The sequence below is a fragment of the Trachinotus anak genome, unplaced genomic scaffold (genome assembly GCF_046630095.1).
Source record: "Trachinotus anak isolate AG129_WGS33_773 ecotype Australia unplaced genomic scaffold, CSIRO_AGI_Tana_v1 ptg000024l, whole genome shotgun sequence".
NCBI lineage: Eukaryota > Metazoa > Chordata > Actinopteri > Carangiformes > Carangidae > Trachinotus > Trachinotus anak.
In genome coordinates, this window is record NW_027273875.1 from 5819619 (window position 1) to 5834164 (window position 14546).

General features: G+C 40.1%; 4 protein-coding genes across 12 annotated transcripts in view; 2 read left to right on the plus strand and 2 right to left on the minus strand.

Annotated features, from left to right (window-relative positions):
* Positions 1 to 435: 435 nt before the first annotated feature.
* Positions 436 to 6758, minus strand: bicdl2 (BICD family like cargo adaptor 2). 3 transcript variants are annotated; one of them, XM_071460132.1, is made up of 10 exons: positions 6618 to 6758; positions 5369 to 5897; positions 4160 to 4375; positions 3781 to 3897; positions 2939 to 3085; positions 2630 to 2776; positions 2309 to 2383; positions 1518 to 1600; positions 1325 to 1439; positions 436 to 1221 (listed from the first exon to the last, which is right to left on the minus strand). In XM_071460132.1, the coding sequence occupies exons 2-10, from the start codon at positions 5681 to 5683 to the stop codon at positions 1054 to 1056; spliced, it is 1383 nt and encodes a 460-aa protein (XP_071316233.1). In that variant the 5' UTR covers positions 5684 to 5897; positions 6618 to 6758; the 3' UTR covers positions 436 to 1053. The 3 variants fall into 3 exon arrangements, with proteins under 3 accessions (XP_071316233.1, XP_071316234.1, XP_071316235.1); XM_071460133.1 differs by lacking the exon at positions 6618 to 6758 and adding an exon at positions 6435 to 6591; XM_071460134.1 differs by lacking the exon at positions 2630 to 2776.
* Positions 6759 to 7026: 268 nt separating this feature from the next.
* Positions 7027 to 8702, plus strand: mia (MIA SH3 domain containing). Its single transcript, XM_071460143.1, has 4 exons — positions 7027 to 7414; positions 7623 to 7756; positions 7881 to 7991; positions 8078 to 8702. The coding sequence occupies exons 1-4, from the start codon at positions 7297 to 7299 to the stop codon at positions 8099 to 8101; spliced, it is 387 nt and encodes a 128-aa protein (XP_071316244.1). The 5' UTR covers positions 7027 to 7296; the 3' UTR covers positions 8102 to 8702.
* On the minus strand, positions 8486 to 12433 carry cryabb (crystallin, alpha B, b). 3 transcript variants are annotated; one of them, XM_071460142.1, is made up of 5 exons: positions 12295 to 12433; positions 11995 to 12044; positions 10748 to 10909; positions 10268 to 10390; positions 8486 to 10178 (listed from the first exon to the last, which is right to left on the minus strand). In XM_071460142.1, the coding sequence occupies exons 3-5, from the start codon at positions 10832 to 10834 to the stop codon at positions 9987 to 9989; spliced, it is 402 nt and encodes a 133-aa protein (XP_071316243.1). In that variant the 5' UTR covers positions 10835 to 10909; positions 11995 to 12044; positions 12295 to 12433; the 3' UTR covers positions 8486 to 9986. The 3 variants fall into 3 exon arrangements, with proteins under 3 accessions (XP_071316243.1, XP_071316242.1, XP_071316241.1); XM_071460141.1 differs by lacking the exon at positions 12295 to 12433 and having other exon boundaries at positions 11995 to 12135; XM_071460140.1 differs by lacking the exons at positions 11995 to 12044; positions 12295 to 12433 and having other exon boundaries at positions 10748 to 11447.
* Positions 12285 to 14546, plus strand: part of cfap54 (cilia and flagella associated protein 54) — a 37956-nt gene continuing 35694 nt past the window's right edge. For all 5 annotated transcript variants that reach the window (XR_011684842.1, XM_071460108.1, XM_071460111.1 and 2 more), the window contains exons 1-4: positions 12285 to 12433; positions 12964 to 13069; positions 13611 to 13760; positions 14001 to 14166. Coding sequence is in view for 4 of the 5 variants with exons in the window: in XM_071460108.1 (XP_071316209.1) it covers positions 12285 to 12433; positions 12964 to 13069; positions 13611 to 13760; positions 14001 to 14166 (571 nt within the window). In the remaining variant the exon portion in view is untranslated. The remainder of the gene's footprint in view (positions 12434 to 12963; positions 13070 to 13610; positions 13761 to 14000; positions 14167 to 14546) is intronic.

Consider the following 14546-nt stretch of genomic DNA (forward strand, 5'->3'; position numbering starts at 1 on the left):
TTTTATGTTCAAGTAAATATTGCAGTTCTGTAGATACAGCACTGCATTCGTTGTGTTTTAAAGCTCTTTCATCAATATTTTTTAGTATTAACTATGGATCAAATGACTACATGTACAATGAAGGGGTCACTCATAGTGACAGATCAACAGAAAATTGCCTTAACTCTTAACTCACCCTCAGCACCAAGCTGCCTTTTAGCCTCCTTTGGTTCATTGTTTTGGTTGTATGTACTGTATATAGTTTAAAATCTAGTAAACTAAAGAGCAATTTTTTCTGAAATAGACAAAAATAAAGCTAAAATAAGAGTGAATGTTAGACATTTTCAGGTGGCCAGAAACAGAGACTGTAAATTAATGTGTTGCTCCAAGTCAGATGGATGTTCAAATAGTTGCTAATATGTTCACCATAACAACTTAGGCCATAATATGTCAGAGTTTTGTGTTCATAGCTTTTTATGCCCCGATGTGCAGTCAGACAAAAAATTAAGGAAATCCAGCCACTCAAATTTTTGCCACAAAAAGCCAATGTACAGACTGTGAGGTGGACATGACCATTTCTGTGGGAGAGCACCTATGTATTCATATTCCCCAAAAACTGCAGCACTTTCTGTTAGTGGCATCCTGTCTCTCTCCTTTTTCTTGTTCACTCTGTAAGTTTATGAAGTCCCTGAATTTGTGCAAATTTGCACAAACATGAAGCATTTTCAAACACTTTTGTTCATGTCAAATATTAACTATACATGTAGTTGTGCTGCCTATATAACTCATTTGTGAAACATTTAAAAATACAGCTTTAAGATACTGCAAGCCAACGTATTGTATATCCCTCGGTAGAGACTCATTAATGGCTTTAACATTTAATATAAATTCCTAAAACTGAAATTACAGATATATTGTTGCTCTACATCCATATATTGTATATACAAATATATTCAAATATATTCAAATATGAGGTATGTAAACATTTGACTTGTTGATTCTGATAACAGTACATCTGGCAACATTAGCTCACAGTGGCTGAGATAGTCTGTTTAAACTGCTGCCAATTCTCTGTTATTTGTCTCTGAAAAAAGAGAAGAATCCTTTCCCTCCGTCTCCCTTCAGTCTCAACGACTTGCTTCTTTGGAGTCCTACTGTGTTGTCTTTCTCTCGCTGTTTTTCCTTCACTCTCTCCTCCTCCCTTTGCTGCACCTGCTGATTGATCACCAACCGCATATCCTCCTGCAACAAGATGAAAGGTTCAGATAACCTTTACACTGTGCTATTTTAAATGTGTTGCCAAGAGGCATAATCTTGAATTCTATATCCGTGTACTCAGACCCACCTGCCAGGCATCCAGCTCTTGAGACAGCGCCACCTTGTGTTTGATCGTGTTGAGAAGCTGCTGCGTTAGGGTTTCTTTCTCCTGTCGCACTGTGACCAACTCACTCTCCAAGCAACTGAACATTGATATAACAATTAGCAAAGCATCATTGGTTTCAAATGAAGTTAATTCAAATCAAATCAAACAGCTTTACCTGTAGCTTGGCTTTTCAGTGCTGCCTCGAAATGGCTTGATTTCTTCCCTCAAAGTCTCCAGCTCTTCTCTCTGAGATTGTAGCTGTTTGTTGTTTGAAAAAATCCGACACAAAGCATAAACCTTAAAACATGCACTGCAGCATATGTACCAATATACTAGTTAAATATTCTGAAACTCTCAGCCACTCCCTCTCTTTTATTGGAAAATAAAATCTGTGAACATGCAAATATCTTTTTGAATAGTTTTGAGATGTCACTGAAAAGTCTATTATCAGAATATCTAATATTGGGGTTTCATATCTCCACATCACACTTGGCACTAAACAAGATGTTATGTCACAAAATAATTTCATGTCAGATTTTAGGTGAGTGCAGAAAAAGGTTTTTCTTTCACAGATGAAGATGTAAAAGCTTTCATGTATGTAATTCTGCACATACACAATGTTGCACAGCTCAAACATCCAGCTCAGGTAATAATCAGAAAAGCTCATTTTTAAGTGAAGGAGGGCTATAACTGTAGTAAAATGCAAGTGGTAAGACAAAAGTATGCCTAATTTCATGAATTAAGTTAAATATATTGAGGCCACATACTACCTTTGTAATTTAAACAGCTATTTGTGCTACTTTGCTTGTGTTTGCTCAGCAAATACATTTATTTCACCTACTTCAGGTATTCTTAACCCACTGAAATGGAAACCAGCATCAACTTAATCTATTTCACCTATTCAGGTCAATCACCGTTAAATTGTGTTTGTGTATGCATGGTTATATGTTTAACAGTTTGACAGACCTCCTCTTTGAGTGCTTGTATCTCTTCATCTCTTGCTTGCAGGACTGTGGAGTGAGCTAGAAGAGCGTCTTTAGCCTGGTTAGCAGGAGACAACACAACAGATAGAAAGATCAAAACACTTATTAGTGGTAGTTTGTGCTTTTGATGCAAATTTGGCTACAAAGAGGTTGGGAATATCAGAGACCAGTTAGTATCAAACTATCAAAGGAAGCATGTGAGTACAGGGTCAGAAGTAGTGCACACCATCAAAAGTTAGACTGTGCTGCTTTTGTGCACCTGTCAGCGCAGTTGCCAGTGTTTTGTGCGTTTCTGTGTGTGTACCTGCGATTGCTGAATTTCACTAAGCAGAGACAAAGGTTGTGTGTGAGCACTGTCCAGGATGCTCTCTTCTCCCAGGCTCAGAGCTTTTTGTTGTAGAGAGCGATTCAAGGTACGCAACTCAAACACCACTCCCTGCTCCTGCTCTATCTACATATATACACACACAAGCACACATGCTGTGAGATGCAGGCACAAGCACAAGGGTTAGTGACTTCTGTTAGTGATGAGTAATATCTCCAGCATCTCATGATTCTCTTCCTGTTTTCCTCATGCTTGCAGTGCTACTGTTCATCAGTCATTGAGCCTCACCTCTGCCTCTTTCTCTCTCAGTTTCATCTGGAGTTCTGACAGTCTCTCTCGCAGTCCCTCTCTCTCCACGCGCAGTCCATCACTGTCCTCCTGTGAGGCTTTTAGTTGTGCCTCCATGTGCGACAGCCGCTCCAACAAAACTCTGTTCTGCACAGGAAAGAGGGAAAGATGGATGAACACAAAATACTTGTATGTAAACGGTGCAATGAAAACAGTGAAAGAAAGTGGTAACTGAAATGCTTGCCTTGTTTAGATTGTGAAACAAGCACTGTGACTGTTGGATTATGCCTCTGATGAACATTTAAAGAAATGTCATTCATAGAGTACAATTAATTTAGAAGCAGATTTGATGCTTTGAGATCTGAGTCTGTAAAATCTCAATGAAGTTATTTAATATTTTGCTTATATTTCCATCTAAGCAGCAGAGCTTTACACTTGAGACTTGGACATGAGTCAGAATCAAACCACCCAAACAGGACTTGGGATTTGATTTCAGCTTGACTTACATACGTCACTCCCTAAAGACTTGACCTAAATTGAGACTTCAAAGTAAATACTTTGAAGTCTCAATGTTTCAACAGCTACATAGAGGCCTTGGATAGCACACCATGAATATTTAAATATAATTATTTGATAGGACTATATAAAAACACTTTATTAAAATTGGCTCCTTACTTTTAAGTTGTATTATGATTTCATACAGTTTGGCTATGTTTGAATTCTAATGCTTTTTGTGTATGACCTACAATCTAGCAGCATGGCATGATGTGTTTCTTACTGTCACGTGAAAACTGTGCCAGTTACTTTGGCATTGATTTACTTGTAAGAAGTGGTGAGTATACCTCTGCTTGAATATTCTTTATCTGTGTGAAGCTGATATTTCGGCTAAAAGATGACTCTTCCATCTCTTCTCTGAGGGAACGAATCTCAGTCCTCAAGGAGTGTTCCAGTGTTACAGCCTAGATGGGAGAGGGAGATGGAAAAGTTGAGAAAGCCTTTTGTTCAATGACTGACAAAACTAGGACTCCCTAAACCTGCTAGTCCGCATTGTTCCTGTCTGTGTGACTGTGACGTGACACCACACAAACGCAGACAACTCCCACTCGCAAACATGCACACATACTGTATATACCTAGATTCTGTTCATTCTAACAGCATTAGAAGATAATCACGACTTTTTCTTCAGTGGGTGAGTGTCCTGTGTGTCAGGGTTAAACTAACCTCTGCTAGCTGTTCCACCAATCTTTGGTTATGATTGGCCAACTGAGCCAGCTGTTCACTCTCATCCTTCCTCTGGGCTCTCCCCTGGCTGTGATGTCGCTCCAGCTCAGCCCTCAAAGCAGCTAAATCCGCGGTCAGCTCTGCCTCTTTCTGACCTGAGGCCAGTTCGTTCATTTCCAGCCTCCTCTGTAGAACATGTTTCTCCTGCTGTAAAGCCTTAAACATTAAACACAACATTAACTTGCTATGAGACATCATGTCAATAACAGACACTAAATACATGGAATTTCTGTTCTTGTGACGTTGGATGTGAAGGGAAATTACATCACGCGTTGGTTTCTAAGCAGCTTATTCATGGCAGACATTTTGACTCATCATAGTCAGAAAATCACACATATTTCTAATAACCCCAACAATGGCTTTGTTCTGTTCAAGTGGCCCAGTAAGCCACGACAGTGTGATAGTTAGGCAGCACAATAACATGATCCTGAAACTGAAACAGCTAAATCGAATTCAGCCATCGTTCATTCTATCACTGACAGCTTCGTTTTTCCTACTGTCACATGTCATAATGTCCTTCATAAAAATACCTGATCATATTTACTTTATATCAGGGACAGATTTATACCTCCAGTGTAATGAATACATTTAAATAACCTAAAGGAAATATACTTACAGAATTCAAAACAACAATAAAAATACTACCACTGCAACTACCTGTTTTTACTACTTACAATAATAAGAGTGATGTCAAAATGTATTTATCCAGTCATGAACTTCTCTCTGCATGTTTCTCATCCTTAACTGCTGTCTAATAGTTTTGTCTATGTGATACATGTGTGGGACATGTATGTAAAAAATCTCTAATAAATTGCACGTTGAATGTGTTTGTTATATGTTTTTAATAGTTCTACATAATTCTATATTTCTGTTATCCTTAGTGGTTGATTAGATGGAATTAAGATTAAGATGGAATAAATTGATTTGATTTTGATTTGAAACTTGTTAGTTACAGATTTACTAGTCTTGCCATTATCATAATGATAATGATTGCACTGCAGGCTAGAATCACTCAAATGCAATTTCCTTTGTCGTGGTAAATAGTTTTTAGTACTTGTTTTGTTTCCACCTCACTATGGTTTTTAGTAATGTCAGACGGTTTGTATGGTTAAGAAAAATAAACACTATTTGCAGCGGCTTCATCCTTACTTCAATCTCTCTCTCCCTCAGATCCAGAGAAGCTGCCAGCTCCTCATTCTTCTCCAGTAAAGCCTGTCCCAGCTCTGCAGCCAGTATCAAATCTGTCTCTATTCCTCCTCCACTGTCACTGCTACTAGCACAGGATGTAGATGATGGGAGAGCAAAGGAGAGAGACACTGAGGAAGATGAGGAGAGTGGGAAGAAGGAGTCTTCCAGGCTTGGGGAGGGAAGGCTGCTTTTCCTGGGGGTGAACATTGTTGACAGTAGCAGGTTTGTAGGACTCAGTTGGAAAGCATCATCCCAGGTGTTGTAATCCACACTCATACAGGTGGAAGGTGGACAGCCATGATCGTTTCTTTTGTTTGTTTTTTTGTACAATCAGGAATCCTTTTCTGTTTCTTGGTGGCCTGATATGGTCTGGAGTGTGAGTCAATTCTGTAATCCAGTATGTTTCTGCCGAACTTATTCTTCACTGTGGTGCTAATGGTCCTGATGCTGGTGTATTTCAAACCCTCCTTTCTCTTCTTCACAGATAATTCTGTGGACAAGAAAAAGACCTTCAGTAACACGGAAAACTGCTGCAAACAGACTTAATAACTGTAACTGTGGAATTCAGGACATGTATAATGACGTGTGAAAATCAGTTGTTAGTAATACAATCTCAAATGGCCTTTAAGGAGGTCTTTTGTCTGACAGGGGCCTTTGTTACTCTGACCGAAATACCATCTCCACTGTTATCTTTGTTCTGCTCCCCTCCCTAAATACCAAAGGCATTGTGCTCCATTATTTCCTACCAATACAACAAAGTCTTGACTGTTCATAGAACAGTCTCTAAAGTAATCAGTCTTAGACAACTCAGTAAGAAATCACCACCATGCTTGTCCACCCTTAAAACAAGTCTCAAAATAAGGCTTGATAAAATGTTCGCAACACATGTTCTTATTACCAGTCACCGCAGGATTATTTCTATATCAATCATATCTTTATAAACTAAATTTCAATCTGAAGTCTCTGCCTCCTCTGTCTCCCCCGTCATTTCTGTCTTTAAGTCTGATGTCATCATCTGTCTTCTCACCTGTTACAGTACGCCTCTTGTTACCATGAAACCATGCTGTCATCCAACTTAAAATCATTAAAAAAACAAAATAATGAACATATTCTCACTTCAACATTACTTGTTGATCATGAGAACTCACAGAATCTGTTTTAACTCATGTTCTACCTGGTCCTAAAGGAACAAAAATGAAGTCTGTCTTACCTGACAGCTCCCGGCCAACTCGCACCAAGCAGGTAAATTCTTCCTGTTTGGTAAGTGTGTGTGTGTGTGTGTGTTTGGGTGTGTTTGCACAAGAGAGGCTCAGCTGGTTTCCTTGGCAGTGGAAACATACAGTATGTAAATGCAGTCAGTGGCTCCACCTCCTAAGTTAGAAAGGTAAGAGAAGCAAACAGAGGGAGGAATACACAGGAAAGACAGAGCAGTGGTGTGTTGGCAGTGAGAGTCACTGCTCTGACATCTAGTGGCTGAATAAGGCAGGGAAAACATACAGTATATTAACTCAGAGGAATGTGTTGTGGCAAAATCTGACACTGCTGTTCAAGCGGAGGTGAAACTGGGTGACAGACGGGGGGGGGGGGGGGGGGGGGGGGGGCAGGAGACAAACCAGAGTCTGTCTAATCTGACCCTCCTCCTGCTCAGTCCCCATCCTGTTTACCTGCATGAAGGTTTTGAAAGGAGGTCTGTGTGTGTGTGTGTGTGTGTGCGTGCGCCTCTGTGTGTTTATGTATGAGGTAGGGGGTAGGGAGAGTAGAGAAGGGGGCTGCTATCAGTACATTTCCTCTTCAGAGACAACAAACAGACAAAAGGGAGAAAAGCCCACAAGACGCTCACCAAGCGTAAAATAAGAGCTTTGGATTAGTAGGTGCGCTCACATACAGATATGCCATGCAAACTCTGGCTCGCTCTTTCAGTGTGGCTTCTGCTGCCAACCTCTGAAGCTGGAAGGCAGATGCCTAAACTTGCTGACAAGAAACTCTGCGCTGACTCCGAATGCAGCCGTAAGTAGCAAACTTACCACGTCCTTCAACTGCTAGTGACTGCTGCGCTTAGTAGTTGACTATGTTGTAATCATGTTTGTAAATTTTAAAATTTTAAATCATGCAGACCTTTTAAATTTGTATAAAAATATGAAAAATTTTACAAACTGCGAAAGCTTTCCCTATGATGCCTTCCCATCTTATACCACTCTCCTTTATTCCCTCTCAGACCCTATCTTGATAGCTCGTGCAGTGCAGGACTACTACCCTGGAGACTGCAGGTTCATCCCCATTAGACAGGGGCAGCTCGTCTATGTCTATGCAATGCTAAAAGACAGAGGGAACCTCTTCTGGGCTGGCAGTGTGAGTAAAACAAACATGTTTATGAGATAATAAGGCAGAATGTGACCTTAAAAAGGTCATGAAGACAAGACATATTTATATGCAATCACCTCTCAAAAGTGATTCTGTCAACAACTTTTGTCAGGTACAAGACTCATATTACGGACAACAGGAGGCCCGCGTTGGCCACTTCCCCAGCAGCGTCGTGGAGGAGACACATCCCCTCATGCCAGCCAGCACTGAAGTCAGAACTACTGTAGGTGAACACGCACACACACACTTACATGTATGTATTTTACAATGCTTTCTCCTAATTCTACCTCTTATCTTTTTTTTTCCCAGAAATGGGACTTCTACTGTTACTGATGATGCCTTTACCAACTAAGAGGACAACCTTCTTGTGAACTACATTACAAGATAACTTTGGTATCATATGATCTCAGCACACATTGTTGACAGTATACATGTATATCTGCACTGCTGATAATCTGCAATTTAGGGAGATATGAGCAACAGCTCTACATAGAAACAAATGGTTGTAGAATGCAATCAGATTTCACAATCATGATTTCCAAATGCTGAAACAAGAACCATTGCTGCTTAAAGTCTTGTATTTGGCTCCCTCTGTCTGTTTTACTGAGTGATACTGAGAACTGATACATTCTCTGCAATACTCCTTTGTGCTGTTTATGTCTGTTTTGCAGGCATTAAAGGGCATTGAATGATATGTTTTTAAAAAAGAGACAAATATGAATTGTGCAAGTTTTTATTCAGTTATTACTATAATAACTACTCTTCTTGTTGATTGAAAAAAAATGTGTTCAGCAACCAATATCAACTGCTAAAATGTAACAATGATTCAACAGTGTTTTTGTTAACACTACTGTATTTGTATGTTTGCTAGTAGAATAATAAAGAAAATGCAAGTCTAGACCTGACAAAAACAAATAAAAACCTGTATGCATAACATGTGATGGTTATTGTTTTAAGTTGCATAAAGCAGCTTGATACATCATCTTCTACCCAGATGTACTGTATGTTGTCATGTGTAGTTCTTCAAAAAAAAAAAAAAAAAAACCAACAGAAACACTACAGACATAAAAAGAAGACACTATAGATTTTGAGTTTCAACATTTATTCTATTTGATGTTTTGTGTGTTAATATGCCAAAGAGTTGTTTCCAATATAAAGGGAAGATGGAGCTATAATTCTTGCATCTACAAGCACATATGCACTCACTCTCACATACACACACACACACCCATTTACCTTAGCAGCTCAGAGGCCATGCTCCCCAGTGGATAAGGAGCCCAGTGATAAAAGCTGTCTGTCTCCAAACATCAGTTCCTCCCTTGTCCACTACTTTCTCTCCCACTCATTCACCATTTTTCTTCCGCTCAACAGAGTACACACCTGGTCCCAAGTCCTGTGGTGTTTTTTTTTTTTCGTGAACAAACTAAAAGTTACTGCATATGCCTCCAGAGAACTCCTTCCTCCTCACACATACAGAAACCAACACTATTCTCAAAGAATGACCACAGCACAGTTGGCATCTCACTAATACCAACTCTGACGGTACAGTGTAATGTAGATACAATTAAGTTTAACAGTTCCAGTCTGTTGCCATCTTCAGTAGACAATTTTGAGAGGAGGTCTTTACATTTCCACTCCCTTACATTGACTTCTTAGCATTCCCCTGTAAAAGTAATATGTGCTGTAAACTAAGTTAGGTTTAATGTAACAAAAGCTCATAATTTAGTCACTAAAGTGCAGGACCAGTATAGACTGGTAGCGTTGTATAACTTAGAAAAACAAATGCCAGATGAAAACTGGAAATGCCTTTCAAACTATGATTACATGCCCTTGATGTGTCAGTTACACAGTCGTGTGAATATTTAAGGCACACAGGTATGGTTTAAAGAGTGACTCTGTAGGTTTTAAATAGAAATAATAACTCTCAGGAGTTCGTTATCTTGGAACTCACCACTGTCTATGAAAAACGTAACTGTCCTGTCAATTAGACTCTGTTACACAGGCTCGACATATTAGTCTTTGGTGTTAAGGCACCATTGTCTTGCTGAGACATCAGGATAATAGGGAGTTAGGAGTTAGATACTGGTTTACTAGGCACTTGCACTTATAGACATCTATGCATGTATACACCTCTATGTGTGCTGTGACAGGTTAGATATAAAAACAGGCAGCACTTGGGGTTAGTAATGAAACAGTGTCAAGAGTGTCAGGCTCTACTCTACATTTTCTGTTTCTGTGTTCCATCTTCACAGGAAATGGGAATACTGCGCTCCGGACCGGGAGAGGACCGAGGTGCCATGATTGTCAGCACACCATCAGATGACAGGTTGGAGGTGACATCAGCACCTGACACACCGGCAGGAAGCCTGTACTTCCTCAGAAACTGTCTTGACACAAAGCCGTGGTCATCCTGGAAACAGAGTTAGTCAGTGTATCAGCAAAGTGTCACCGAAACATTTTTGTTTGACTATTTCTGCAGACCTCTGTAGTCCCCCTAACCTGTCTGTCTTCATGTTTGGCATGTACTGTGATGAACTCGTCACTGACACTGACAGACAGCTCATCGGGGGAGAAGTGCTTCACATCCAGATAAATGACAAAGCGATCCTTTTCCATGCGCATCTATAAACAGACAGTGCAGCTGTTAGAAGTGGTTCTGAGAAATGAGTCAGCTGGGCATAAAAACTCAGTCGCTTGTTATTGTCAACTCGGTGCAAGACTCATACCTCTAAATTATAAGAAGAGGGTATTCTTCAATGGTATTTTGACTAAGTAATATAAAATTATTAAAAAATCTCACAGATTAAACATTTATGTTCAATGGTCTGTCACATCACATCACATTTAAAATACATTACATCAGTTATTATCACTGATTTTATGATAAGCAGCGTTAGAAATGATGTTGGTAATAAGTGTTCAGAAAGCAGTCATTTCACATAAGACAATTACACAGGTAAGAGGTGAATTTTACTTTACCTCACCGTGTCCATTGTCAGGCCAGTTGAACCAGCGCATGAACGAAGGGCGTATCCAGGGGAAGGACCAGGAGAAGGGCCAGATCATGGGCCAGTCAGTGAGAGGTTCTGCCAAGGAGAGGTCCGAGAGCCGATTTGGGAAGGCCCGACGGTACCAGGGATACTGGATGGGGATATCCATGATGAGATTCCAGGAGAGATGAAAAAAATGATGGGTATGAGGGAGTATGAGTGTTGGTTTGAGATGGGTGCTGCTGTGCTCTCCTCCTTAGCATTTATAGGCCTTTCCCTCCCATCCCACCCGGGCTCTTTCTCTGTTCACGTCCTCTGCATCCCCCTCCCCTCCATAACCTCCCATGCACACTTGCATAGTGAGTCTGCCAGCAAGCTGATTTTTCTGGAACAATGATGTCAACTGTTTATCACTCCATTGCCCTCATTGTTTCATCTGTCTGACTGTGACTGGTTGTCTCTCTCTCCCTTTTCTCTCTGTAACTCTGTGTCTCTGTCTCCCCCTTCTCCCGGTCATGAGGTGACACTGGCTCAGAGTACTGCTGATGCCCCCATACTCATTCCCCAGGAAATACCCCTGTCTGGTGTGTGTGTGATTTTGTGCGTGTTTGTTTGAGGAATAGCTGCCAGAGCATTAGCCTGCTGTGCCTCGAGTGCCAGAAGCTTTAGGTTTGTGAGTGGAGTGGAAGTGTGGTTGAATGGGAATTGATGAGTTTGTATGGGAGAGCATTAGGTGACACTCTAAGCATGTATCATTTTGCTATGAGCTCAGATAAAAAACATGAAGTCCTTTCCAACTGTGTAACAGTTGTGCCAAACTAATTTCTTTCAGTCTCTGCTCCATCTTCTCAGCCGTGCTGTCTCCAGAGTAGGACAGCAAGTTGAATTTCTTCTATGCAACTTTAAAACAACCATGCAACCACTGCAATCCGTTATAGTGCCTTCCACTTCTTTTCTCAATCACCAATTGTTAGTGTGCCTTGATGTACATTAGTCGACATACACAGACCATTTTACTTTTTCAATACTGAGCCAGAGAACCATCCCATGTAGATGTAGGGATACTGGGCTTTGGATAGTACTTCAAGATGAAAAGCAAGAAAAGCAAAAGCAAGACTGAAAATGAGCTTACCTTGTAAGTGTGTGCCAAATATGTAACAATTACAGGATAAGGCTGAATGGTGTAAGAGGTGCACAACAATTAGCTTACAAGAGTCAACAAGTGAGTGAACTTACTGATATGCAGCAGTATCTATCTGCAGTTTGCCCACATTGGCCGCCAGCCTCTGAGTGTATAAAAGTGAGAAACGTTTGATTTGTTACAGGAAGAATGTTATTTTTTTGTTTCGGAAGTATGGTCTTTCATTTTGTCTCATGCTATAAAAGTTGAATTTTGAAGCTGTCGTGTGTGTTTTGTGCTGTGTTTTTAAACAGGCGTCGTTACCATGGTGACGGCGGTTTGTTGTCGGACATATTAGCAAACAGAAATATGTGAGTTGGTTAAAATTAGCTTCGTGACCGCAGAAATGGACTTACCGGCTTCATATTACGGGGAACTTGATAAAAGAAACCCAGTTATTTCAGCTTTTGAACGGGACATTAACTCGTTCACGGCACTGATGAGACGAGTCGTCTCTTCAACAAGTCAGGACAACAACGGCTCTTATGCTAAAGGGTAAGACATGAAAAGTTAACGCTAAATAACGCTAGCTGTGTGGAGTTCATTCCTCTAAAAGCTACTAGTCAGCGTTAAAGTCACTGGCAGTCTGAAAAAAACTCTACTATTAAACGATATTTTAACGTTAAGACGTTTCTAGCAGTCACAGGGGCCAGACCTCAGTTTTGACAGCATGTGCCTGAATTATGGGTCATTTTGACGATTCAGGGCCCCACATCCTTATCCTTAACCCCAGTGGAATCAATCACTAGTCATTACAAACCATTAGATGAACCAAATCTTGGCAAAATGTACAAGCAGAATCTTTAATTCTAAAATTTAGTTTTCTGAATTATCACCAGTGGAGTTGGTTGCAAAGAGGGATTGTTGTCTGCTTGGCAGAGTGCTGTATAAATACACAGTGTATGGAAGAGGTGCTCCAACCTTGAAATAGATTTTGTATTTCATACTTCAGCTGTATTTTAGTGTCCTTTTGTCCGTGTAGATTTTAACATTAACCTGTATTAATTTGATTTTCATTTTTGAAGGATTAAAATTCTAGTGGAGATATGGAGAAAGTATAAACATCGACTGCCCTCAAGGTTGTACCAGGAGCGTATGTTGCAGATTGCAGATTTTCTCTTTGGAATAAAGGTAATTCACAATAGCCTCAATAATACCTGCCAATATGTAGTTTCCACAACTGAAGTTGATTGCTTTTCCAACCGCATTTCATCAAAAACTAATTCAGTCCCTGCCTCATAATTTTATCAGTCAACATAATCAGGGTGATGAAAGGAACCCTGGTCAGTATAGTATCCTATAGTATCCTTACTAGGATATTAGTCAGGTGAAGCTGATGCCAAATGCTTCAGGTTAATAATCGTCGTAATTTATATCATAATGCGATTGAGCACTCTTTAAGATGGTAAGGAGAAGTTGTGCTACTGGTTGCTGGACATATGAAGTTTGTGTTGTTTATTCTACATTAACAATCTGTCTGCTTCTGCTTGCGTCTTTGTTCTCCTTAGAATTTATCATTAGATTACTGCTGTGGCAGCTGAGCGCTGGTCCCACAATTAGCCAGTTTAGTTTTCTACTCCTGCAAAACTGACTGCAGGAATTGGTCATGGTATTTAATGCACACATTCATAGTTGCCATTAAGTCGTTCTTCCCTCTCCTCTTTGTCTGTAGTTGTACCAAGTGGCTCTTTGGCAGGGGTACACTCTTCACCTACTACAGTTCAGCTCAGTGAAAATAACTGACATCACAGATGTAGACCACTTCATGACCTCCTTCTTCCCTGAAGGTTTTGATAAAGATGAAGACACCTTTGCCATGAAGGTACATTGTACTACACTAGTTGGTGTGTAGTGTCTTTGGCTACTTACAGTCTGACTTAAGTGAAAATGCTTATTGTATTTTGTTGTTTTATGGTAATAAGAAATGTTGTCATGTGAAGAAAGGTCATTTCATATTTTTGAGATGTTGCCTGAACCTTGAAATATCTACTGTATAGACATTGTGTCTCCGTGTGTGTGTGTGTCTCCATGTGTGTGTGTGTGTGTGTGTGTGTGTGTGTAGATCCGTGCAATGCAGGGCTGTGCTTTAAGTATATTTGAGCTGGAGAAAAGGCACAGTGTCCTCAGCCAGAAAGGACTCTGTAAACTGCTGCGTGTGCTCAACTTCATCAGGATCATGATGCAGGCTTTTCAGCAACATGAGCACCTCTGCTGGCAAATATATAATGGTATATTAATACAACTTATTTAATTTTGTCCAGCGTTTGCCTTTTGTCTGACAGAAAACTTAGGAAGAACTATATTTTGTCAAAGTGTGAGACAGGAGGAGAAGAGAATTTGAACATGTGTCCAAAAGAGAGGGTGTGTAGGGTTCCAGATGCAAGGATTTTATCCCCTAAATTAACGATGTGAACAAAGCTGATGTAGTCAAAATACCAGGTTAACCTTCCCTACGATTCCTGGACATATGTTAGCACTTCTCTCTCAAGAACAAGATTTAATGACAATTACATAGCTATTATATAAGTATTATCAATGGTTCATCATCAATTAATCATCAATTGTTTAAAGTGAATTCAACTCTATTCATGTCCTGTACTAATACTGT

Bases quoted from the DNA above. Each gene is read 5' to 3' on its own strand.
- cryabb (XM_071460140.1), bottom strand. From the start codon at position 10,927: ATGGATATCCCCATCCAGTATCCCTGGTACCGTCGGGCCTTCCCAAAT. The intron at 10,391-10,747 runs GTAAAGTAAAAT...GTCTGTTTATAG, and splicing joins CTGACAATGGACACGGTGAG to ATGCGCATGGAAAAGGATCG. The intron at 10,179-10,267 runs GTTAGGGGGACT...CTCTGTTTCCAG, and splicing joins CCAAACATGAAGACAGACAG to GATGACCACGGCTTTGTGTC.
- bicdl2 (XM_071460132.1), bottom strand. From the start codon at position 5,683: ATGAGTGTGGATTACAACACCTGGGATGATGCTTTCCAACTGAGTCCT. The intron at 1,601-2,308 runs GTCTGTCAAACT...AACAACAAACAG, and splicing joins TACAAGCACTCAAAGAGGAG to CTACAATCTCAGAGAGAAGA. The intron at 1,222-1,324 runs GTGGGTCTGAGT...ATCTTGTTGCAG, and splicing joins AAGAGCTGGATGCCTGGCAG to GAGGATATGCGGTTGGTGAT.
- mia (XM_071460143.1), top strand. From the start codon at position 7,297: ATGCCATGCAAACTCTGGCTCGCTCTTTCAGTGTGGCTTCTGCTGCCA. The intron at 7,415-7,622 runs GTAAGTAGCAAA...ATTCCCTCTCAG, and splicing joins CGCTGACTCCGAATGCAGCC to ACCCTATCTTGATAGCTCGT. The intron at 7,992-8,077 runs GTAGGTGAACAC...TTTTTTTCCCAG, and splicing joins GCACTGAAGTCAGAACTACT to AAATGGGACTTCTACTGTTA.